Raw genomic sequence first — 27,588 nt, forward strand, 5'->3', positions numbered from 1 at the left:
TTATTTTCCAATAAGAAATACCCAATTCTTTGTCCAAAACATAAAATGAGTGCTAAGACCAGAAGGAATTTTTTTTTTTTTTTTGCTGAATTAGGAATTTTTTTTTACTCTATGACTATGGGATGTCAATGGAGGGATAAGAAAAGAAAACATTACTTCCTTTGTCCCATTTTTATATGATATTGCTTCTATTATTGGATTTACACAATTTTCTTTTGATAATAATTTTTCAAATATTTTTTGTCTAAAAAATTATGATTTATAATTTATTAAAAGTTTAGCTTCTAACGAAATTAGAAGAAAAAAAAAACATCCGAATGGACTTGCGCGGGAAATCCGACAGTTATAGCAGTTATTCATGCAAACAAATCTGCCACGTGTCTCTTCATGTTCGCCTGCTATTCCTCCAAAACATCCATCTTCTTCTTCTCTTTTCCTCCATCCTCAACATTTTCTTCTAGCTCTTCAATGGCTTCTCAGAACCCTAATCAACACAAAGCCTCATTGTATCCACAGGTCATTCAAAATGATCCAAATCTCCAATCAACCTCTTCTTCTCGTCCCAATCTTTATCCAATCATAGACGAAAAGGACCTCGCAGAAAAACTCATCCCCGATGATTACCAAACTATCCCTTCTGCTCCATCTGCCCCTCCTGAATCCCTCGAAGAAACACTTCTCGTTATCCCTGGTGTCCTCATCCATTTGATCGATAAGCATTACTCCGTTGAGCTAGCCACCGGAGATTTATCCCTGGTTCGTCTGCTGCAAGATAAAAATACTGTTGCTATCCTTGCTCGTGTGGCTGACGAGATCCAATGGCCGTTGACTAAGGACCTGGCCGCGGTGAAATTAGATGATTCGCATTACTTCTTCTCGTTTCAAGCTATGAAAGAGGATGATTCGGATTCCAGTGATGATGAGAAAGAAAAGGGTAAGAAAAAGAAAGATAAGGGTAAAAAAGAGAAAGATAAGGAAAAGGTGAACGAGTCACTGAATTATGGTTTGACGATTGCTTCCAAGGGTCAGGAGGCATTGTTGAAAGAGTTGGATGCAATTTTGAAAAGTTACAGCACATTTGCTGTTCAGAAAGTGGAGGAAAAGGCGGCCTTGGCTATGGGAGGAACAGTGGCAAGGGAGTTGTCTCCAGCTGACTTGAAATCGGAAAAGAAGAAGGAAGTGTTGGAAGAACGTTGCGCTCAATACTGGACCACGTTGGCACCCAATGTGGAGGAATACAGTGGATCAGCTGCAAAGTTAGTTGCTGCAGGATCAGGGCAGCTGATCAAGGGGATTTTGTGGTGTGGAGATGTGTCAATGGAACGATTGAAGCGCGGAAATGAAGTTTTAAAGCAGAGGATGACTTCAGGGACTAAGGCTGAGATTAGGCCTGAGACATTGAGGAGGATCAAAAGGTATGATACTATGATGAATTCTTGTGATGGACAATGTAGCCAAAATACAAAGGGAAATCTTTTCTTTTTGTTATCCACATTGACTAGTAGGCAAAAAATATGGGAGAATTTTTGTTGGGAATAAATCTCCCACAGTAATAATATTCACGGTAATAAAAGCGGAATAATAATATAGCAGTGAGATACGGTAATCAACAAGAAAAAAAGAGTAACAATGACACCAAGATTTTTACGTGGAAAACCCTTTCTGAATAAGGGAAAAAACCACGACCCCGAGAGGAGCAACTGATATCACTATAGTAAGGAATTTTACACTTTGTAGGCCCGAGTAAAATACTACAAAGACCACTACAACACTCAAAAGAAATAACCCTCTTTTGATATTCCACCTCACTACAATATCGCTCACACTCTCTATTTTTCTCACACACTAGTTTCTTATACCCTGTCTGAGATGCCTCACTCTTTCTTTCTCTCTTTGTTGGTGTGTTTGAAAGAAGTGAAAGAGCTCTCCTTTTATAGGAGGGAATACGTAGCCTCCAAGAATGATACAGGAGGAGCTTCAATTCTCCTCCATTCATTTCCAAACGTGGGGCCAAAGTAATCATAGGCACATGCCTATTACCAAATGGGATGGACCCCACAATCTCCCCCTCCAGTCCCATTCACCTGAAGGAGGTAACATCGGGGTTTCTAGTTTGAGTGCATGCCGACAAGTTCTTTGCACAACTCGAACTTGTCTCTTGGTACCACCTTGGTCAACATATCTGCAGGATTCTCACTTGTGGAGATCTTCAGGACTTGCAGAGATTCACTTTCTACCTTTTCTCGGATCCAATGATATCTTACATCGATATGTTTGGTCCTTGCATGGTACATGGAGTTCTTGCTCACGTCTATTGCACTTTGACTGTCACAATAGACATTATACTCCTTCTGCTGCAAGCCAAGCTCTTGAAGGAACCGTTTCAGCCATATCATCTCCTTGCCAGCTTCTGTAGCGGCAATGTACTCCGCTTCAGTTGTAGAGAGTGCGACACACTTCTGCAACCTCGACTGCCATGATATAGCTCCCCCTGAAAATGTAAACAAATATCCAGTAGTGAATTTTCTGTTATCATTGTCACCTGCCATATCTGCATCTGCATAGCCTTTCAAGACTGGATCAGATCCTCCAAAGCATAAACAATCTCCTGTGGTACCTCTCAGGTACCTGAGTATCCACTTGACAGCTTCCCAGTGTTCTTTTCCAGGAGTTTCAAGAAACCTGCTGACAACACCAACTGCGTGAGCAATATCAGGTCTAGTGCATACCATAGCATACATCAAACTTCCGACGGCAGAAGAATAAGGAACTTTGGTCATGCTTTCCTTTTCCTCCATTGTTGTAGGACACATCTTCTTGCTCAACTTCAGATGACTAGCAAGAGGTGTGCTGACTGGCTTAGCATTCTTCATGTTGAAGCGTTCTAGTACACGTTCATGTACTTCTCCTGAGACAGCCACAACTTTTTGCTTGTTCGTTCTCGAACAATCTTCATTCCCAGAATTTGTTGTGCTGGGCCCAAGTCCTTCATGTCAAAGGACTTAGATAAGTCTCCCTTCAACTTGGAAATCAGCTCCTTGTCTTGTCCTACAATCAACATATCATCCACATACAACAACAATATAATAAAGTTGTTATCAGAAAATCTTTTGAAGTATACACATGGATCAGAATATGTCTTTATGTAAGTTTAACTTTTCATGAATGAGTCAAACTTCTTGTACCACTGCCTTGGTGCCTGCTTCAACCCATAAAGACTCTTATTCAGTTTGCACACCATGTGTTTCCTTTCATCTACTTCAAATCCTTCTGGCTGCTCCATATAGATCTCCTCTTCCAAATCTCCGTGAAGAAATGCAGTTTTCACATCCAACTGCTCCACTTCAAGATCTAGGCTAGCTGCTAATCTCAAGATTGTACGAATAGAAGTCATTTTGACAACAGGTGAGAAAATTTCATCAAAATCAATACCTTTCTTCTGTTCGAAGCCTTTAACCACCAATCGAGCTTTGTATCTAACCAGCTTGCCATTTCCATCTTTCTTGAGTTTAAAGACCCATTTACATTTGAGTGGTCTTTTACCCTTTGGAAGTTCAACCAGCTTGTACGTGCCATTTTTCTGTAGAGATTCCATCTCTTCTTGCATAGCTTTCATCCACTGGTTCTTTTCTGGATGGGACAGCACCTCCTTAAGACTTTCTGGCTCCCCCTCATCACTGATGAGGACATACTCCGTGGAAGGGTACCTGCATGACTCTACCCTTCGCCTCTCTGATCTCCTCAGAGGTTGAGGTTGTTCTTCTTCCTGAGTGGGATACTCCACTTGCTCGACATCATCATCAAGTTGCTCCCCCTGCTCAGTAACCTCACCAGGTTGCTCTCCCTGCTCGGAAAACTCGTCGGTCGTACTTTCTGCACTTGTGGGATAGTTAGAAGAATAAGGAATGGTAACAAGGTTAGGGATTATACCATTCTTTGTCTTCTCTGACTGATCATCTACAGCTCCAACTTCACTTTCTCGGAAGATTACATCTCTGCTTCTAATGACCTTTTTCTTTATGGGATCCCACAATCTGTACCCGAACTCTTCATCTCCGTATCCGATGAATATCATCCAACTTTGTTCTCTGCTCCTTTGGTACATGTGCAAAAGCTCTGCAACCGAACACCTTCAGATGTGAGTAGGACATCTCCTTATTGGTCCATACTCTCTCTGGGATGTCAAACTCCAATGGAACTGATGGACTCCTATTGATCAGGTAACAGGCTGTCTGAACTGTTTCACCCCAGAATGACTTAGGCAGTTTAGCCATTCTGAGCATGCTTCTCACCTTCTCAACAATGGTGCGGTTCATCCTCTCGGCTACGTCATTGTGCTGTGGGGTTCCAGGAACTGTCTTTTCATGTCTGATCCCATGACTTGAACAGTACTCTTCAAATTCCCTTGAAGTGTACTCACCTCCATTGTCACTTCGGAGACGCTTTAGCTTTCGACCCGTCTCTCTTTCCACCAGAGCATGAAACTTCTGGAAAACTTGAAACACCTGATCTTTGGTTTTCAAGATATAAACCCACAATTTACGTGAAGCATCATCAATAAAAGTAACAAAATATTTGTTACCACCCATCGATTCAATTTCCATTGGACCACAGACATCAGAATATACTAAATCAAGTATATTGAATTTTCTTTCAGACGATGTCTGAAATGAGACTCTATGTTGCTTACCAAATAAACAGTAGTCACAAGGTTTTACTGTTGTACCTTTGGCAAAAGAGATGAGTGATTTCCTGGCAAGAATCTGCAATCCCTTCTCGCTCATATGACCCATTCTTTTGTGCCACAAATCTGCAGAAATCTCATCTTGTGCCGCATTCAATTCACCTTGGCATATTTCTGCATTTGTCCTGTACAACGTGCCACGAGCAACTCCCTTTGCAATCACCAATGATCCCTTGGTTAGTCTCCACTTTTGATTTGCAAAATAGTTCTCGTATCCATCTCGGTCTAAAGCAATTCCCGAGATCAAGTTCATCCGCAAATCAGGTACATGTCGCACGTCCTTTAGAACCAATGTGCATCCGACATTTGTCTTGATACAAATGTCACCAATCCCCGCAATCTTTGAGTAACTTGTGTTACCCATTCTCACAGGTCCAAAATCACCTGCTACATATCAGCAAAAAAGATCTCTTACTGGTGTTGCATGGTAAGATGCCGCTGTGTCAACCACCCATTCCGACTCTGGACCTGACAGGTGCATGCGTTCCTCTTCCTCATTTATAAAGAGGACAACATTATCATTGTTTTGCACCACGCTGGTTGTGCTGTCGTCATTCTTCTGGCCACTCGTTTCACCTTTGCCCTTCCTTGGGTTTGGGCAATCTCTTTTGAAGTGACCTGGTTGATCACAATTGTAGCAATTTCTGGCTCTTGATTTGGATCGGTTCTTTGACTTCCCACGAGCTCCGGATCTATCATAGTTTCTCGAACTCCTTTGATAACTCCTGCTTCTACCTTCTGTGATGAGAGCCTGTCCTTGATTTTCAGGCTTCTTTCTCATCTTCTCATTGAGTAGAAGAGCCGATGTGACATCTTTTAACTCAATGGTGGTCTTACCGTGCAGGATGGTTGTTGCCAAATTATCATACGAAGATGGCAACGAGTTCAATAGCAAGATGGCTTTATCTTCTTCCTCGATTTTCACTCCGAGGTTGGCGAGCTGTGTGATTAGTCCGTTAAACACATTTAAATGTGACAAAAAATTCGTACCTTCACCCATATGTAGGGCGTATAACTGCTTCTTCAGGTACAATTTATTTGTCAGCGTTTTGGACATGTATAGGCTTTCCAACCTTGTCCAAATGCCACGTGCGGTGTCTTCATCGATGATGTTATTTACCACATCATCTGATAAGTGCAACCTGATTGCACTAGCATCTCTTTCATCCAAGTCAGTCCAATCTCAGCTTTCATGGCATCAGGCTTTTTGGCATCAGCATCTAGTACCTTGTGTAATCCTTGTTGGATAAGCAGATCCCTCATTCTTCTTTGCCATGTTGAGAAACCGCTATCTCCGTTAAACTTTTCTACCTCGTACTTTACTCCGGACATTTTTGTTTCACCGAGTATAGTACTACCGACAGTGAAGAATATTTTTGTGAACGAGCAGAACCTGTGCTCTGATACCAGTTGTTGGGAATAAATCCCCCACAGTAATAATATTCACGGTAATAAAAGCGGAATAATAATATAGCAGTGAGATACGGTAATCAACAAGAATAAAAGAGTAACAATGACACCAAGATTTTTACGTGGAAAACCCTTCTGAATAAGGGGAAAAACCACGACCCCGAGAGGAGCAACTGATATCACTATAGTAAGGAATTTTACACTTTGTAGGCCCGAGTAAAATACTACAAAGACCACTACAACACTCAAAAGAAATAACCCTCTTTTGATATTCCACCTCACTACAATATCGCTCACACTCTCTATTTTTCTCACAGACTATTTTCTTATACCCTGTCTGAGATGCCTCACTCTTTCTTTCTCTCTTTGTTGGTGTGTTTGAAAGAAGTGAAAGAGCTCTCCTTTTATAGGTTGGGGCGTGTAAATCATTAATAAACTTTTTACTCATGTTGGGGCGTGTTATTTCAGGGTTAAGAGAGTAACTAAGATGACTGAGAAAGTGGCAATTGGAGTCCTTTCTGGAGTTCTCCAGGTTTCAGGATTCTTCACTAGTTCAGTTGGTAATTCCATAGTTGGAAAAAAGTTCTTCAGCATGCTGCCAGGGGAGATGGTCCTTGCTACGTTGGATGGATTTTGTAAGTCAAAAGTCTTCCCTTTTCTTGACCGATTTGATTGTATGTCCATATACCATTTGCTTCTTAGCGACTTTTACTTATTTTTAATATCGCTTCAGGACAGAAAGAATTGAATGTATATCTTAAATGCAGCATATAGTCTCTGTGCTATCACATTTATCAGATAAGACAGTTTTAGAGAATGTAAAAATTGAAGCATCAAGGACATGTCTGCCAAGAAAGATATAAATGGTTACATACTTTTCCATATCTACGGCTTGCTTTATGGTGCCAATCCCATTGTACCAAGACTCCAAAGATGTTTCTTTTTCCACATTGCATTTGGCATTTGCATTTACTGTAGCAAATGGCAATCGGTCTGTTGTCTACATATATATAGTATTTTCTTATGACAGGAGCCTAATATTTGTCTTTGTTATAGGCAGAATATGTGATGCTGTTGAAGTAGCTGGAAAAAATGTGATGTCAACATCGTCCACTGTGACGACTGAGCTTGTTTCTCACAGGTAAAGCTCTACTAGTGTAGACATGCATGGACTAAGTGCTGAAGAAAACTGGAAAATCTTTCAAATGTACAACATAGAAAATATTGAGGAAAAGCAAAATGTTTCCCCCCTCCTTAACTTTGGTGACACTTATGCTTCAGTATGTGATGACTTCTCCTGGCTATATGCCTTTTTTCCTAAGTCTAGTCTTACCATTAAAATACATTGCAACTTGTTTTGTCATGTGTCATCAACAGATCCTCAACTAATGGAAATCACACTATGTTACAGTTAGATAAATATATGCTGCTTAGATCTTTTGAAGTTAATTTAGAAGTGAATGAGTTTGGTAGGTATGGAGAAGAGGCAGCAAAAGTGGCAACCGAAGGGCTTGATGCGGCAGGGCATGCTGTTGGGACTGCATGGACTGTGTTTAAGATCAGAAAGGCTCTTAACCCCAAAAGTTCCTTTAATCGCGCCACCCAACTTAAGTCTAGTGCTAAAGCTGCTACTGTTAAGAAGGCCAAGAGCTCAAAGTACTGACCTTGTTTGTCTTTTTGCTGGAGAATCTGTCAATTGAGGCCCTCTTGTAGAGTTTTCAGATTTCATATATGTTAAGCATATGTTATTATAAATGATAAGATTATAGCCTTTGTAGTATGTAGATTGAATTTCCACATCAATCCACCTCTTTTCACCCTCTAGCATTTATGTGTTTTCATAGGGGAGGCAATAGACGCCAGAAAACAATTCTTGTTCTGATAGTTGCTTTATTCATTGGCTAAAAACACATGTGATTTGTAATTGACTGTATATTTAGTTGCAATCATACATATAATAATATTCTCCCTTCTTTTATTCCTTTCTGCACATTTTGTTACTACTGTTGTTGTTAAGATTCATTACCTGTGACTCTGAGAATATTGTTCTGAAAGCAAGATATGTTCATAGCATTAAACTGGAAAATAAAGATAGACACTAAATACTGGTACTCCTATTTAATAAAATTATCTCTTAGTTAGACCCTAAGGTAGGTGCATAAGATCATAGGCGAATCCAGGATTTCAAGAGGATGGGTGCACTAGTGTGAAGAGGTGGATCTAGAATCACGTGTTTTACTTTAGTCTCTTACCATGAACTCACTACATTGTAAAAATTATTTATCAATGCCAGTTTTAAAATTTTTGGTGATTTTCACATATATATCAATGCCCTGTGCCGAAAATAAGTCCGTCTGAAGTGGGATTTGAACCACCAATTTTACTCGTAGAGATGCACCCAATAATTATTGCACCATATGAGTCTTTGAGCATGGGTGCACTCAAATATATTTAAGTAATTTTGAAAAAATATAACATAATTACACATGTTTTAGGGTGAGGAGTATGGATTCACGTGAACCCATACCCTTAGGCCTAGATAAGCCCCTGCATAAGATGGTAACAGAACGAGGGCGCTAGGGCAGAGGGTACTTTTTTGGTGATAGCTGTGAATAATAACGCTTAACGAATATATTTACTGTACATTTTAGTAGGAACAAGTGGTATGGAAAGTGACTTATTCCCAGGGGCGGATTTATAGGCACATGGGGCACGTGTCACGATCCGGATTTTCCACTCTCGGGAGTCGTGATGGCGCCTACTCGTAGAAGCTAGGCAAGCCACGATCTTAAAAATCATTAACTCTTTCTGTTTTAATTCCTTTTTAACCAATTAAATTTACCGGAAATAAACCAATAAATTGCAGCGGAATATGAAATTTAGCGGAAGTCTTAAATAAAATATAAAACCAAAATATCATGAAGACCAACACATGCCTCTAACCTGAACCTGGTGTCACAACATCCACGGACTGTCTAGGATTACTACAAATAAGTGTTTGAAAGAAAAGAACATAGTCTGTCTCGAGTACAAATGACAACAGAACATAAAAACTGATAGAAGAGACGTCGGGCCTGCGAACGCCAGCAGGCCTACCTCGGGGTCTCAGACTGAAGGATAGCTCCCAATCTACTGTTGATGACCAAATGCTACTCCGGGACCTGGATCTGTGCAAAAGAGCACAGAGTGTAGTATCAGCACAACTGACCACATGTGCTGGTAAGTGCCTAGCCTAACCTCGGCGAAGTAGTGACGAGGCTAGGACCAGACTACCAAATAAACCTGTACAGATATACAATATATTGCAGAAAAATAAACAAGAAATGAGCAGTTAAGAGGGAGGGGGTACATGCCTCGGGGAAATAGTTCAACTTAGCAGAGACTAAACAAATGTGAAGGAACAGTACGGTATATATATATATATATAACTGTTGCGGCGTGCAACCCGATCCAATAAATATAATATATCTGTTGCGGCGTGCAACCCGATCCAATAAATATAATATATCTGTTGCGGCGTGCAACCCGATCCAATATAATGTCTGTTGCAGCGTGCAACCCGATCCAATATAATATATGTTGCGGCGTGCAACCCGATCCAATATAATATATGTTGCGGCGTGCAACCCGATCCAATATAATATATGTTGCGGCGTGCAACCCGATCCATATATGTATACATAAATAAAAATATTGCGGCGCGCAACCCGTTCCAAATATACAACTCACAGTAATCATGACAAAATTCCGGCAAGGGATTAACAATTAAATACTCTATCCCGGCAAGGAAACTCAACAGTACAAGTATATTTGTCCCGGCGAGGGAGAACCAGCTATAACCAATCTTAATTCAACTTCTAAACATCTCCATTATCACCATTTCCAACTCATAAATAACTTCTACGAAAATAAGCTAATCCTTTACTCAATACCACGGATCTACTCACTATTGCAACCATAGTATTATTCAAGAACACAACAAATATCAATTTAAGACTCACGGTCATGCTCGACACCGACGTATAGATACTTGTCACCATGCCTATACGTCGTACTCCACAAGAAACACATAGCAAATATGACTCAACTCCTAATCTCTCAAGCTAAGGTTAGACCAAACACTTACCTCGATGCCTTGAATACAACTCAAGCCTCAATTATAGCTTTACCCCTTGATTCCACCGCCAATTCGCTCGTATCTAATCACAAATCACTTAATTACATTAATAAACACTAAATGAATCAACCCCAATGCATGAAAATGAGTTTTCCAAAGTTTTACCCAAAAAGTCAAAAATCGCCCCCGGGCCCACGTGGTCAAAACCCGAGGTTCGAACCAAAACCCGATTACCCATTCCCCACGAACTCAAATATGTAATTTGTTTTGAAATCGGACACCCGAAACACCCAATTTCCCCCATGAAAATCTTTGATTTTAGGTTGAAATCATGTTAAAAGATGTAAATGATTGAAAGAAATGAGTAAAAACTAACTTACAATTGATTTGGAAGAAGACTTGTTCTTGAAAAATCGCCTAAGTGTGTTTGGGTTTGAGAAAATATGAAAAATGAAGCTCAAAATCGTTTAAGTGTAAAAATTGCAGGTCTCTGATATGGCAAATGCGAATTCTCAGATGTGGAAATTGCGAAACAGGGTTTGCATTTGCAATCCCTTCATAATTTCCCAGCCTTCGCATTTGCGATGGAAATCTTCGCATTTGCGAAGAAGGCTGCCCAGGCGTAGCAACTTTTAAGTTCAAAAATGCACCCCGTGGCCTATCCAAAACTCACCCGAGCCCTCGGGGCTCCAAGCCAAATATACACACAACCTCAAAAATATCCCACGGACTTATTCGTGCGATAAAATCGCCAAAATAACATCATAAACATTGAATTAAACCTCAAAATCCATGAATTCTTTCAAACTTCATAAAACATCAAATTTTCCAATTTAGGTCCGAATCACGTCAAACGACGTCCGTTTTCAACCAAATTTCACAGGAATGACTCAAACCATATATAAGACCTGTACCGGGCTCCAGAACCAAAATACGGGCCCGATACCGACACGTTCTAATCAATTTTCACTTCAAATTTCCTTAAACAATTTCAGAAAACAATTTTACTAAAAAATTCATTTCTCGGGCTTGGGACCTCGAAATTCGATTCCGGGCATACGCCCAAGTCCCATATTTTCCTACGGACCCTCCGAACCGTCAAATCACGGGTCCGGGTCTGTTTATCCAAAATATTGACCAAGGTCTAATTTATTCATTTTAACATCAAAACTTGGCATTTTTCACAGAATTTCATATTTAAGCTTTTCGGCTACGCGCCCGAAATGCGCATGCAAATCGAGGCGACTCTAAATGAGGTTTTCAAGGCCTCGGAGTCATAGAATTCAATTAATAACAGGCGATGACCCTTTGGGTCGTCACAGGAGCGCGAACGGAAGTGGATTTGAAGGTCCGTAGGTCATTTTGGAGTCATTTGGCTAAAGTTAGAAATTTGAAGGTTTTTGAGAAGTTTGACCGGAAGTGGACTTTTTGATATCGGAGTCGGATTTCGATTCCGGAATTTGGAGTAGGTCCATAATATCAAATATAAATTGTGTGCAAAATTTGAGGTTAATCGGACGTGATTTGATAGGTCTCGGCATGGAATGTTGAAGTTTGAAGTTCTAAAGTTCATTAAGCTTGAATTGGTTGTGATTCATGATTTCGATGTTGTTTCATGTGATTTGAAGGGTCGACTAAGTTCATAATGTGATTTGGGATGTGTTGATATAATTGGTTGAGGTTTCGGGGGCCTCGGGTGGAATTCGGATGGTTAACGGATCAAATTTGGAATTTGAAGAAGAATTGAGGCTGCTGTCTTCTGGTGTAACCGCACCTGCGAGGTTAGGGCTGCAGGTGCGGAGCCGCAGAAGCGGCCATGAGGGGCGCAACAGCGGCTTAGGCTGGAGAAGACTAGGACCGCAGATGCGACCGAGTTCCGCAGAAGCGGGACCGCACCTGCGAGCGGGGAGCCGCAGATGCGAAGGCGCAGAAGCGGATGGCGATCGCAGATGCGGGATCAAGGGGTCTGATGAAGGACTGCAGAAGCGGTGTTTGGTCCGCACATGCAAAATCGCAGAAGCAGTCAAGTGACCGCAGGTGCGAAGAATCGCTGGGCAGTGAGTAGTTTTAAGAACGGGATTTGGCCTATTTTCCTTCACTTTTCTCTTGGTGTGGGCGATTCTTGAAGGGTTTCAATAGGGGGTTTTCATCATCAATGGAAAGGTAAGCCATCCCCACCTATTATGAGTTAAATACATTGATTATGTATAGATTTTAACATGGAAATTAATGAAAATTGTAGTTTTTTGGTAGAAGACCTAGAAATTTATATTTTCGAATTTTGAACACGAAATTTGACATGGAACTTGGAATAAATTATATATTTGAGTTCGTGAGGTTATGGGGTAAAGTTTATCTTTGAAAATTTCGGAAACCGGGCACGTGGGCCTCAGGGTGATTTTATCGACTTTTCGATCGGGGTTAGAAATTGTTATAAATTGGATTATAATGAGTAATTGAGCATATATATTAATGGGTTTGCATAATTATTGGCTAGTTTTGGAGCGCTTTGCTCGATTAGAGTCATCGGGAGGGCGTGGAATGCCGGTTATGGAACTTCAGAACGACGTGAGTCTCCTTTCTAACCTTGTAAGAGGGAATTAACCCCATAGGTGAAATAATTGAATATGTGCTCCTATTTGTGGGGGGATACGTACGCACGAGGTGACGAGAGTCCGTGCGTAGCTACTATTATGCTTAAGTCCGGGTAGTCTAGGACTCAAAAGTATGAATTACTTGTAATACTTGAAACCTTGTTGTCAATTTAAAATGCCTAAATCATATCGAATTGGTAAAAGAATTTCTAAAGGAATTAAACATCATTTTCTTGACCATTAAAGAGAAGTTGCCATTTCTTTGGGTAATTGTTTCCCTGATGAATTCTTGATTGACTGTTTGGTGTGTATATTTATATTTGACCGCGTCGCATATATGATTCGCGAGCGGGGTAATAGGTGCATCTATGGTTGCGTCATTCGACCCTCTGGCAGTGCACATTTTATTATTATTATGTTGGATCGGGCCGTACGACCTCGACATGATTTGTGCATGCTTGTATTGCTTGACTTGCAAATTTATAAATGATGATATTGCCTCCCTGGCTTGAGATAAATGTATAAATGATGAAAATAAATTTGGAAATTCCCTATTAATAAAAGAATCATTTACTTGCTTCATACTATTGAGTTACAGCCGTGTTTACAAAAATCCTCGATTTACTATATTATCGGTATATTATTGGACCACTAGTAAGTGTTGAAGTCGACCTCTCGTCACTCTTCTTCGAGATTAGACGGGATACTTACTGTGTACGCGTTGTTTTCGTACTCATACTACACTTGCTGTGCATTTTTGTTGCACAGGCACATGTATCTCTAGTGGCCTAGTGGGCGTAGCAGCATGGTTGATAAGGAGACTTAGGTGAGCTGCATCTCTCGAGACGACCCGCAACCAGCAGAGTTTCTTTCAGAGTATTGTATTTACTGTCTGTCCAAATTTGTATTCCGGACAGTTATTGTACTTCATTTGATTTCCTAGTGATAGCTCATGCACTTGTGACACCGGGTTCTGGGGTGATTATGGGATATTCAATATTGAAAATTGTAAACACTTTTATTTATTCCGTGAAGATTACTTTTACTAGTTAAATTAAATGAAATTTATGGTTTAAAAAATATTAAAATGAGAGTTTAATTAATTATTAAATGTTGGCTTGCCTGACTGAGGTGTCCGGCGCCATTACGGCCTTTAATGGATTTTGGGTCATGACATGGCTACAGTAGAATCTGACTAATAAAGCATCTATTAAATATTTCCACACCAAGTCACATTAAAGTGCAAGATGTACTAGTAAATGAAGCATATTTCAAGCACAAGAACGATATTAAAAATGCTAACTGTGAAATCCTCAAGCAGTCATGATATTTTATAGACCAAATCTCCATTACATTCTTAGACCGATAAAAGTTCTCTAGCACCATTGAACACATATTAGTTATTACCCATAAAACTGTGACTTAGAACTGAGGAAAAAAAACAAAGCTTAACGCTGTCACCAAAGAAGATGAGCTTGTTGAGCGCTAGCGGGTGGAGCAGCCATTTGATTTTCTTAAAAATTGATGAATGGGAACCCCGACCCTAGTCCCTAGATATACAAAAATCACCTTAGTTACTTTGAGGTGTGATGGAAAAGAATCAAATTAGAATATAATTAACTGAAATCATGTGTATATACGAGTACTTAACATACATACATACATACATACACCTAAATACCAGATCAAGGAAAGAGAGATATGAAAGTATGTTTAACATCTAATAAAATCAATAACATAAAGAGCGAGTAAAAAGAAATGTTGTGTTACCTAAGATTTGTAAGAGAGAGATGAGTTGGGTTGGGTTGGTTTGCAGCGGCGGTGCTGAGACAAATCGAGACTTTTTGAAGTATTCCCAAAATTTTTGATTTACAGAGAAAACGATATGAGGGGAATAGGTGAGTGGAGTGTGAAAAAATTGGAGGAAAATATAAAATAAAAATATTGTTTCTGAATTAAGGAGTGTGAAAAAATAGGAGGAAAATATAAAATAAAAATATTTTTTCTGAATTAAGCAATTTTTAGTGGCCAATCCTTTTTATTACCAGTATAAGAATACCTTTTTTTCGGCCAATATCTCTTTGCTGGGAATATTCATAATATAAGAATAAATTATCGGCAATTAGGTTATTGCCACTAAATAATTACCACTAAAGGCTTTTTTTGTTGTAGTGACTGGCCAAAAGCGATGGTGTAGACTTGTGCTTTGGTTTATGGTCGCTCTTTGGTGCTTCAGTGGGTGGATGTATTGGCTTGTGCTTGATCATATGTTCATGTTTATGTTTGTGCTTATGAGGTCGTTGTGGACAAAAAATGTTTGTGCTTAGCTTATGCTCTTTTGGCGCTTCTACGAGAGATGGTGGTAATAACTTGCGATGTTATTTGTACTTCTAACTTTCATTTAACTCCTTATTGAAAACTTGTTCTATGTGTACAGAATGGAGAGAAAAAAATTATATTATCATTCCAAGACGTAAGCAATATAAATACATGTACATCAGGTGCTAACTAAGGAAAGAAATTAAAGAAATTCCTACAAATCTATTATTTATGTACACTACTAAATACATTCATTCTAGAACAAGTGTCTAAATTTATTCTATAACACTTTCCCTTAAGCTGGAGCATATATATCGATCATGCCTAGCTTGTTACAAAGGTAACCAACTCGAGTTCCATTCAATGCTTTACTGAACAAATCAGCTAGTTGCTCTCTTGTCTTCAGATAACTAGGGATTATGATGCATTTTACACTCCTTCTTACTTGAGTTTCGATTAAAAATGTATACAAAATAGTCCCAAAGGCTTACGTGTTGTACTTGATTGCAGGGTTTGATCAACAAGGTGACAATTCGTCAAAACCAGCTCAAAAAGGAGGGAAACATGCACAAGTACCAAGAACAAGTCCAAGCTCAGCAAAACAGGACCAATGCGGCCGCACTCCATTCTGTGCGGTCCGCAAAGGAGAGTTTCAGAGAGTAATCATCCAAGGCAGAAAAGCAATGCGTCCGCTCTCCATTTTGTGCGGTCCGCAAAGGAGAGATCAGAGAATGCTCAATTTCAGGCAGCCAAGTGATGCGGCCGCACTCCATTCTGCGCGGTCCGCATTGACTTCATTGCGGCCGCACTCGATTCTGTGCGGTCCGCAAAGCTAAACTTCAGAGAGCTGTCAAGTTGGAGGATTGATGCCAATGCGGTCCGCGTTCCATTTTGTGCGGACCGCAACAGGAGCCACCGCGGCCGCGGTGCATTTTGTGCAGTCCGCGGTGGCCATGTTCAGAGACCAGGAATTTCAGTTAAGAGCCTTAGTGCGGCCGCACTTGATTTTGTGCGGTCCGCACTAGCCCCGCAGGGGTATTTTTGTACAAAATTTTCGGCCTAGTATAAATAGTTTCTTTTCCCATTTTTAGGTCATCAGTTAGATTCTACAGCTGAGCTGCGCTCGTGAATAGTATTTTCTTACTATTTGGAGTAATTTTACAAGAGTTTTACCATTGAATCTTCAAGTTTTAATTAGCAATTTATTATTATAGGTTTATCTTCATCTATTTCTTTGTTTTCCTCTATTATCATGAGTAGCTAGACCCATCAGCTAGGGTTGTGGCTCAACCCTAGTGTGGGTAATTGATGGGTCTTGTGTTTTAAGGTTTGATTGTTTATGGATGTTTGATATTTTGACTAATTTATGATTTTATTGTTGAATTAGTGGTTGTAAACACTAGTTTATGCTTAGTTGATTTTGGCTCTTCTTGAGAAAGAGAGCCCGAGTCTCTAAAATTAGTCCAACAAGGAATTGTGGCGTACTCAAGAGAATTGATAGCCCCAATTAAAGGGTTAAACCGAGAAATCGTAATACCCGACTTGAACCTCAATTGCTTGCACAAATGATCATACCCAATTGATCTTGAGAAAGTCAATTAGGGCAAAATCACTTGAACTACCGAGAGGTATAGAGTGAGTACAATCGTGCAATGATTATATCGTAATCCCCAAATATGACAGCCTAGCCTTAGTCATGAGAACCCGTCAATTATCCACCTAGGTGAAAGTCACTCCCCTAGTGCCTTTTAACTAATTAGACAATCTTCAATATTCTCTTCTTAGCTTAACTTAGCTTAATTTAGCATCTTAGTAGTATAAATTTAGAAGTAATATCAAAACCAAAAATGTTTAAAAGTGCAATTAGGAACAATTACGCAACTCTAACTTAGATAGAAACTCAGTTCCAATCTCTAGCTCCCTGTGAAAATCGATCCCGACCTTCTCGGGTAAAAGCTGCTTCGACCTCTCTTGCTACTTTGTAGTAGTACATGGTTGGCCTCGATCATCTTCACGTAGTCAGTGGAAATCAAGTTCTCCTGAATCTTCTCACGAATAAAATGACAGTTAACTTCGATATGTTTGGTTCTTTCATGATAAACTGGATTTGAGGCAATATGGAGCGCAACTTGATTATCACAATAGAGCTTCGATGGAGTAGGATGCTTCAATCTTATTTCAGTTAAAAGATGGTCAGATTATCTCAAAAGTTGATTGTGCCATCGCTCTATACTCGGATCATGCACTAAATAGAGATACCATATTTTGTTTCTTATTTCTTCATGATATCAAGTTTCCACCAAACAAATACACACAAACCATTAGTAGATCTTCTATCAATCTTGGATTCAGCCCAATACCCATCTGCAAAATAATCAATGCGAGAATGCTCGTGATTGCTATATAATATGCCAAGTCTAAGAGAACCTTTTAAGTAATATAGGATATACTCCAAAGCCTCCCAATTTTTAATTGTGGGTGCGGACATGAACTACTAACCATACTTACTGCAAAAATAATATCTGGACGAGTCACAACAAGATAGTTTAATCTCCCAACTAACCGCATGTATCTATCTGGATCATTAAATAGATCACCATCATCTTTCATAAGATGCAAATTAAGAACCATTGGAGTACTGCAAGCTTGGCAGCCAACTTACCAGTTTCTACTAGTTAGTCAAGAATATACTTTCTCTCAGATAGAAAAATCCCGTTCTTGCATCTGGTTACTTCTACTCCCAAGAAATATTTTAGTTGTCCCAAGTATTTCGTATGAAACTCAGTATGCAAGAAAAACTTGAGAGAAGATATTCCTGCATAATCAATTCCTGTAATAACAATGTCATCAACATATACAACCAGGAGAATGGATCCATTCGTTAATTTCCCGTAGAAGACTGAATGGTCACATTTGCTCTTTTTCAATCCAAATTCTTGAACTACCTCACAAAATTTTCCAAACCAAGCTCGGGGACTCTACTTCAAGCCATATAAGGACTTCTTCAAATGACAGACCTTCCTATACTCCCCCTGAGCAACAAAAATCAGGTGGTTGCTCCATATACACCTCTTCGTGAAGATCACCATGAAGAAATATATTCTTAATGTCCAAATTGGATATTAGAAAGGCATATGACTCAGTTGAATGGAACTTTCTAAGAATAGTGCTCATTGAGTTTGGCTTCCCCTATAAGTTTGTAAATCTGATAATGACTTGTGTAACCGCTGTGAGTTATTCATTGATTATAAATGGAGGATTGACCACACAATTCCAAGAAAAAGAAGTCCTAAGACAAGGAGATCTGATGCCCCCTTATCTTTTTGTCTTTGCTATTGAATATTTACACAGATCTCTGAAGCAACTTAGACTCAATCCTGATTTCAACTACCATCCTAAGTGTGCTAGGTTGAATCTTGTCCACATTTTCTTTGCAGATGATTTGATTATGTGCTGCAGGGCTAATAAAGTCTCTGTCCAGCTTATGCTAAAGAGTTTTGACCAGTTTTCTACAGTTTCTGGTCTCAAAGCTAATCTGGAGAAAAGTTCAATATATGTTGTTGGGGTTTCTACTGATTTCAAGGGTCAACTAGGGGTTATGCCTTTCAAATATTTAGGAGTCCCTCTTTCTCCTAGAAAACTAACTATTAGTCAATGTATTCCATTGGTGGACAATATTATAGCTAGAGTTAGATGGTGGACATCCAAGTTTCTATCATACAGTGGTAGGTTGCAGCTTATAAAAAGTGTGCTATTTGAAATGCAGACTTATGGGGCGCAAGTTTTTTTATTACCTAAGAAGATACTTACTATGGTTACTAGCATATGTAGGAAATTTTATGGACCGGCTGTAATGAGTACTCAAGAAGGCACCTGGTAGCTTGGGATAGGCTATGTCAACCTAGATCTACTGGTGGTTTAAATATGCTAAATTTCTTTCTATGGAACAAGGCTGCCATTTATAAGCTTCTATGGCAGTTGCAAAGAAAAAAGATAAACTCTGGGTTTGTTGGATTCATGATTTCTACAGAAAAGGAAGAGATCTGTCAAATATGGATTCACCAAAACAGGAAACCTGGTTGGTAAGGAAAATATTTGATGCAAGGAGTTGGCTAACTGCTGGAATATCTATTTTAGAATCCTTGAACAGTTTCTGTGTCAATAATTACTTTAGCATAAAAAAATCTTATGGTTCTTTTATTCCTCTTTATCAGAAAGTGCCTTGGAAGACGCTCGCATTGCTGAAAGGATTGATCCCAAGACATCGATTTATTACGTGGCTAGATCTCCAAGGCAGTCTTGCCACAGTGGAAAGATTGGCTAGGTGGGGGATCCAGGTGGAAAAAAGGTGTGTAATGTGTTCTCTAAACACCGAGGAGACAATGTCACACTTGTTTTTTGGATGTCCTTACACTAGGAATATATGATAGGTATTGTTGAATTGGTTTAGAGTGAGGAGACAAATATGTTGTTGGGAAAAAGAGGTAAAGTGGCTTTCAAAGATAGTCAACAACAGAAGACCAAGATCTGCTATCCTGAGGGTTCCTATTTGCAGCTACCATATATCATACTTGGAAGGAGATGAATGCTCGTAGGTTTCAACAGATGAAGAGGGATAGTGCTGACATAATTAGAGATATTGTCTTACAGGTGCACATAGCAGGACAAGGACAATGCAAATGGAAGAACTTGTCATGCCCCCAAACTGGGGTGGGGCGTGATTGCCACTCAACCTTTACCGCTCGTTGAGTGAACCCTGTACTATTTGTATCAAACTTCAAGTTCAATAGCAAAGAATCTAACGTGCTTAAATGTTAATTCTAATCAAGTTGCAGTTCTTAAGCTGACTGATAAAAATAATAAATAAAGAATAATCCAAAAATATTTTAATACTGACCCACTAACAAGTCATGAGCCTCTAGAATCTGGAAAACAAAATTGAAATACATAGCCTACAGAGGCATTCCCCGAAAATAAAATAAACATAAAAAAAGATAAAAATAATAGTCTGAATAGGGTCCGTTACCGATGGGATGAATCAACGAAGTTTGTAAACTGAATCTAGAATATCTCCTCTAGCCACGTGCCTCGCTACCTGCGTCCTCAATATCCGCCACACGACATAGTAGGCCCAAACGGGCTAAGTTCCACCAAAGGATACCTCGTAAGTCTCGTAGGCTACCTCCTAGAAAGACGGAGCGAGACCTTCTGGGAAATATAAGAAAGAAAATGTATATACAGAAAAATCATATAAATCATATAAAATTTTATAACCGAGTAATAAGCTGGAAACTGAAACTATAAGCTAAACTGTAAGCTGAAACTGAAACTTAACGTAGAAATTGAGTCCATAACTGATATCTGAAATAGAAACTGAGTTATATATATATATATTTTAAGACATAACTTTGCAAAAAAACAAAAATTGTTACGCATAATGGCCCTGCATACGTGAGCATATAGGAACACGTACGAGGGCCTATCTTCCCAATAAACAGTTGGCACCTGCGAGCGTGGGGTAGGTAACCCTGAAATCATGGCACTCACACTGGGGGAGGTTGGCCACTTTTCCCTACTGAATGTGAATATCACAAATAAAGGCACATAACAATTAGTAATACAAGTAAGCTTGAAATTCTATCACAGATAAAGTAATACTTATAAGAGTGAAGTGAAATGAGAAATGGAGTACAAAAAGACATGGCGTAGATTTATCGAACACATGAAGCACAAGGGTTTTAACAAAATTCCCTACTAGGAGAGTAAGCCTCGATTGTCATGACCCAAATTAGAGGGCCACAATGGGCACCTAGTGCCTTACTCAACCGAGTACCAATATAACATATATTTCTTATCACACCATCATAGGTAAATGGGCCAAAAGGGCAGTCATGAGATAACCAGAATAAAACATAAGGGAATACTAGACATAGGATGACCCAACATGATATGGAAACTTATACATGTGACATACGGGCCTATAAGGCCAACATGATCATTTGCACACTCAGAGCATAGGCTGACAAGGCCATACAAGTATCCATATACATGACATCTATCTACAAGCCTCTAAGAGTACATAAACGTCATAAAGGTCGGGACATCACCAGTCAATACATATCCAAATCATACTGACCAAACATGCAACTCCGGAGCAAGTAGAGTGCAATAACACCTTCCGGTGAGCTGATAGCCTACTAGGAGGACTGCCAACCTGTCTATCAGGACCTGCAGGCATGAAATGCAGCATTCCCAAGCAAAAAGGGACGTCAGTACAAATAAAATATCGAGTATGTAAGCATGAAAGCAGTATATAAAAGACATGAAAGAAACATGGAGTAAAGAACTCAACCTGTAAGTCTGAATAGCTCTATGAATCTTGAAACGTTTAGAATGTCATGAATATGCGTATAAATGTCATATCATGCATATGTGTATGCGTACATAACATCATCAAGCCTCTGAGGGCATCCCATTATATCATCTCGGCCTCTATGGGCGAAATCATCCTCGTATACCAGATGATCAGGTGGTGGTGCGTATATAATGCCATAAGCTTTCCCCATACCCCATATACATATACTACACGCATATATAATGCCATCTGGTCATGGGTCAATATACATGTATAAATGAATTCAATGCATAATAAAGTAAGTCAATAAGATCTCTTGGAATGTCATGAAACCCATGAAAAGGCAATGATAGTAGGACATATGGAGAATCAAGAACATAGGCAACCCTAGTAGTTCTAAGAATAGAATCATTTATGAAAGTTGCGTGCTTGCTCATTTCGTTGTATCACATGGATCAGGCCAAAAGGAAAGAAGGGATAGCCTTAATATACCTTAATTTCGTTAAGTCCTTAATACCTTCCAAGCAATTCTTCAAACAACTAAACTCAATCTACCATAGCATAAGGAGATCCAAAATCAGTGCTGAGTAAAGGCTAAGTCCGAAACTTAAACTAGTAGCTCGTTTATGTAAAATTTGGGCAGCATCTCCCCTGTAACAAGGTCCTCATCCAATACCAGATACCAACAACAACAACCAGAGCAATACAATAAGAACAACATCAACAACAAGCTCATGACAACTAGCGCGCCAACCCTATAACAAAGAAATACATGTACAACTTAGATGGCACTAGTATGTATCTCAAACGATAACCCGATTCTAAAATAAAACGGTCAGCATTTCCCCTAATTTTACTGCTCCCTCAAGCCTACTATAGGCGAGATACAAACACAATAAAATCAGCAACTCAAAACCAACCTAATTACAATTCGGGACCTTAAGTACAACAAAACCCCCCAAATATACCATAACACACCCAATCAACAAGTTATCAATTAGCCTGAAACTGCAACAACAAGCGACCAACCTACTACCCTACCACATGTGGCGTTTCTCCATGCCATTTTTATCCTTCCAAACTCCTTAAATCAGCAGCACAATAGGCCAACATGAGTGGACTACAAAACAGTCCACTAAGAGTGGAATAAATCGAACTCAAGGCTTCCAATCACCGTCCCATGAGTTCTAACTATTAGGAAACCAATTTATCAACATTCCTTGATATTTAAACACTTAAATACAGAAGTTAGACGTTTTCTTAACTATGAAGTACCTTCCAAAACTCAAACTACAAAGAAAATGAGAGGCGGTATAATGATACTTACGTCATAGGGATCATTCTAATGTTATCGCTTCTCGATTTCGTACCCGGGATGTTAATATTCTTTGAAACCCTATTAGAGAGCTCAAGGATAGGTTTTATGGGTGTTCTCTGGCCGTGTTCGATGTAAAAATTAAGAGAGAGACGACTTAAGACCTATATATCAACTTTTGAAAAGTCAAAGAGGTGCTAGCTTGACACCCTAGCATTGACCCATCTTCTAATGCTTATATCTTTTTATTCAGATGTCGTATGAAAAAACGGTTAAGAGTGTTGGAAACTAAATTCTAATACCTTCAATTTGGTATATAATATGTCCCAAAAAGACCTCATATAACACACTAAATGTATTGCTCAAAAAGCTTCAGTGATACACCTATTTGTCACCTATGCAGTCTGCGCCGTCTCGCAAAACTGCAAATATCTCTCTTCTCTGATGTCGTATTGACAAATGGTTTAATGAGTTAGAGAATAGACTCGTATATCTTCAATTTAATATTTGGATCATCCCGTAGTTCCAAGCATATTGCGAGAAAAGCTCCGCTACATTTGACCTAATTTTCAGCACATTTATGAATGTAACTTGTGATGACCTTTGCAAACTTTTGTTCCACAACTGCTTGACTTTAAAACGTAACACACGACTATTATAAGACTAAAATAAATCATATCATAACCTCCTTATCATGTTTAGAAACCCTAGTATCACTCTAAAGTATATGTTATAATATTCCTAACTTGTCGACATTCGACGAAACTTATTTTCTTCAATTCGTTTAGCTTCTAAGCTTTCCAACCCTCTTGGTACTTGTTGCTCATGATCTTAAATATTTGTAACCTCCAAGGTAACATGATTAACTTACTTTATGTACTTTCAAAGACGATCTCATTTCGAAGCTTACATCAATTGACTTACGACGTACTCTTACGTACGAAAACATGGGTAACATCGTTCCCCCCTTTGGAACATTCGTCCTCGAATATTGACCGATGCGCTTATCAGTCTCATAACCTATAGCTCTTATGAATACTTTAATACTTTATTTTCCATTTAAGCAATTTTTCTGCGAATAAATCCCAAGGCCAGGGCATTCCCCCCTTTAGGCCTCTTTCTCTTACCACGACTTGTTGTCCGAATTCTTCCAATCTCGTAACTGTTGCTACCTTTTGTCATGCAGTCTGTACAACTTTGTTCATGTATTTGCGCCTATGCGATTCTTCTCTCCTTTTTCCTCCAGCTTTTAGCCAATCTCTAGGTCTCACTTTGGGAACTTCGTTATAGGACTTGACCAAGCATCTCGCGACACGAGCTGATGACAGCCATGCAACACCCGTATGAAAGTCAGTACCATCCCGTTAAGGACATGTTTTCTTGTTCATACGTCAAGGTCTGGTATAACTAACTTTCACAAGCTTTCCCTCTGGGCATCTATAGGTGTACTAAAGTTCTTCGCTCGGTACTTTTTCGAACTTACGACTATTGATATATCTTGTTTCGTAGCCTCGGTTATCTATGCTTATGGCTTTACTACAACTAGGTAGGTCATATGATACCATAACTCTTACTTCGATTTATTATTACCGATGCCTGCTACCCAACTCCAGGTTACTCTCTTGTTGCTTATCCTATATGTATAAATCTAAGTCCTTTAATGCTTCCTCATTACTGTTCATCTTAATAATGACGGTCTAATCTCATCTCATACTTTGTAACTGTTATCCACCCATTATTGATTGACCTTAATGTTGATCCATAACCTACCGTTGATAACTTGAACCCTCTTGCGTAATACATTGTCACTAGGGCTCATGTTGCATAGGGGAACATTTGATGTGATTCGCCTGATCCACCTAGGGATGATACTATACTGCAATAATTGTATTTCATCGCATCCCAATGTGATTAATCTTATGGTGGTATTCTAATCCCATGCAATTGATGAAATACCTTTCCTGTAAATCATTACTCAATCAAAGGCCTACGTGTCATCCTCTTATTTATCATAATTACACCCTTATTCTACTACTAGGGAAGCATTCCATCTCTTCTAAATGCACCTAGTCTTAGACTCCTCCGAGTTAATTTAAGCTATACCTAGCTTTCTTTAACTTACGGCAACCATCAGCTCTCTTGTTTTGATGGGCTTAATCCCGAAGCCTTACCTATTCTTGTCACCTTCTCACTCATCTTTTCTTATCCTTACTCCTATCTACCTAAAACCTTGTTGCTCTACTTTACTTTAGCTTGCGACCTACACATATCTATTTATACTACTCGCAACCTTCCTTTTCTTGCTAGCACTATAGATTTCCTTTTGTTCCTTCTCAGTTGTCTTTAAACATAAGCAATTACATTTTCTGGTCATTTTGCCACTTGTTGTATGAATGCATGGCTTATCTCATTGCCCACGAATACTGGAATTTCCTGTAAACCATATGATTTCAAATATCATCTTTTGATTTTTTTCTTCTTCCCGTTCATTAGCCACGATAGGTACCACTTTCTTATGGAGTGCATACAATGTTGTAGTGAGACTGTTGTTACAAGACCATTTATTTTTTATGTCAGTTTTCTTAAGTTAAAGCCTTCTTCCTTATTTCCTTAGCTAGTCTTTCTTTGTAGTAATTAGGGGAGACCCTTTGACTCCTATAAAGTTGCGAGCTTATTACATCGTATACCCGAAAGAACTTTTGATGTTCTTACTCGCCTATAATTATCCTTAGTTACTTACCTCCGCGTCCTTGTTCTCGTAGGGTTGCTTCTGAACGAAATTTTTTTGACTGTCTTCCTAGTTGCACTCTCTTTTATTTTCGTAACACTTGTAAGGTACCTTTAATTACCACAACTCCTATCTGAACATTTCTCAAGGATTACAACGTCATATCTGCGAGACTGAATTCCCTATGTTGGGGTTCACTACATTTATCTTGCACAATCTGCTGATTTGTCTGTATCCTCTTGTCTAGCCATAACTATGCTCTTCCTGAATCAACTACTAACAACTCGTTGGTCTACTCTCATAGCTATATTCTGCGTAATCTCTCTTGGGTTATGTCCTTTTTCTTAACTTACCCCTCGCGCCGCAGAAAGGGAGCTCGTGTGGAACCTGTTATTCTGGCGTAACAGCGGTAGAACGTAACAAAATGCCGCCTAACATAGGGGTCACCGGCTCCTTATGTATCAAGTGTTCATTTGCACTTAGTTATCAATAACATCTAGTGCTAGAACCTTTACTGCCTCTCCCTGGCGTCATACTTGCATAATGTTCCAGAGTCGTATCATATATGTAGGATTTGAATGAATGAAATATCATTCCTTTCGCCTTTTAACCACATTCTTCCTTTACTATTCCATAGTTACCTCTTCATCTTTGGCATTTTTTTCCACATATTCACTGACATCTTACTCGTCTTGCGGAAACCCTTCTGTACCAAGGATAACGAAATTTCTTACTCACCAGGGTGACACCTGGTGTAACTGGCACACTTAGTCCCTTAAGCTTAACTCTTCTCATAGTGCTTGCTTTAGGGAAGCGTCTTTCTAAATGAACTTTAAAGGTTACTATTTTGTTGTCCATTCTATTATTTCTGGAACATGATCTCTGAAATTGCCACGATGTCGACTATTATCAAATCATTTGCTCACTAATTCATGTTCAGTTTATCTTGTTCTCCCGCCCATACTGATTTCTATTACTCCAAGGTCTAACTTTTCCTTCCGGTAATCACGTTGGAATCACCAACTTATTTCTCGGAATGAGGATATGACTTCATGGCTTATACGTTTTATAGTCTCAAGGTTTGTCTCCTTTTGTCTTTTCCTTCACTTGAATATAAACTCTGTCGTCTTGTCATTTTTTGATTTAACATTATTACCCATTTATCACATCTTGCTCATAATGCTTCATATACTCTCTTCTTATTCTCATGCTAATATTTTCGTCTATTACCTTATATTGAAAACTTCAACAAAATATTCTTTCACTTTTAGCTCCCCTTACTTCATCCCATTGGCCTTTGGGACTCCTAACTTTATCTCTCTTTCTATTTTTTTTCTAGGGGTGGGAGCATACTAAGGTAACTATTTATCTCTTCTAGGATTCCACTGCCTATCTTCTTAAATTTTTGAACATTCTAATATTCATATCTGACTGTACTATTCTAGAGTTCACCATCTGGGTGTCTCATAAGGAGATCTATTACCATATTTGCACTACCCTTTAGAAATGTTAGCTAACGATAACATACCATAGCATAAGGAGATCCAAAATCAGTGCTGAGTAAAGGCTAAGTCCGCAACTTAAACTAGTAGCTCATTTATGTAAATTTGGGCAGCATCTCCCCTCTAACAAGGTCCTCATCCAATACCAGATATCAACAACAACAACCAGAGAAATACAATAAGAACAACATCAACAACAAGCTCATGACAACTAGCGCGCCAACACCATAACAAAGAAATACATATACAACTTAGATGGCACTAGTATATAACGTATCTCAAATGATAACTCGATTCTAAAATAAAACGGGCAACATTTCTCCTAATTTTACTGCTCCCTAAATCCTACCATAGGCGAGTACAAACACAATACAATCAGCAACTCAAAACCAACCTAATTACAATTCGGGACCTTCAATATGACAAAACCCCCAAATATGTCATAACACACTCAATCAACAAGTTATCATTAGCCTGAAACTACAACGACGAGCGACCAACCTA

The 27,588-nt window shown here is 39.1% G+C and overlaps 1 protein-coding gene across 1 annotated transcript; it reads left to right on the plus strand.

The window, feature by feature from the left end:
- Positions 456-8,136, plus strand: LOC109210352 (protein EARLY-RESPONSIVE TO DEHYDRATION 7, chloroplastic-like). Its single transcript, XM_019373758.1, has 4 exons — positions 456-1,415; positions 6,623-6,789; positions 7,211-7,295; positions 7,628-8,136. Exons 1-4 carry the CDS (start codon positions 469-471, stop codon positions 7,815-7,817), a joined length of 1,389 nt encoding a protein of 462 aa, XP_019229303.1. The 5' UTR covers positions 456-468; the 3' UTR covers positions 7,818-8,136.

Source organism: Nicotiana attenuata, chromosome 2, assembly GCF_001879085.1.
Source record: "Nicotiana attenuata strain UT chromosome 2, NIATTr2, whole genome shotgun sequence".
In the NCBI taxonomy this organism is placed as follows: domain Eukaryota; kingdom Viridiplantae; phylum Streptophyta; class Magnoliopsida; order Solanales; family Solanaceae; genus Nicotiana; species Nicotiana attenuata.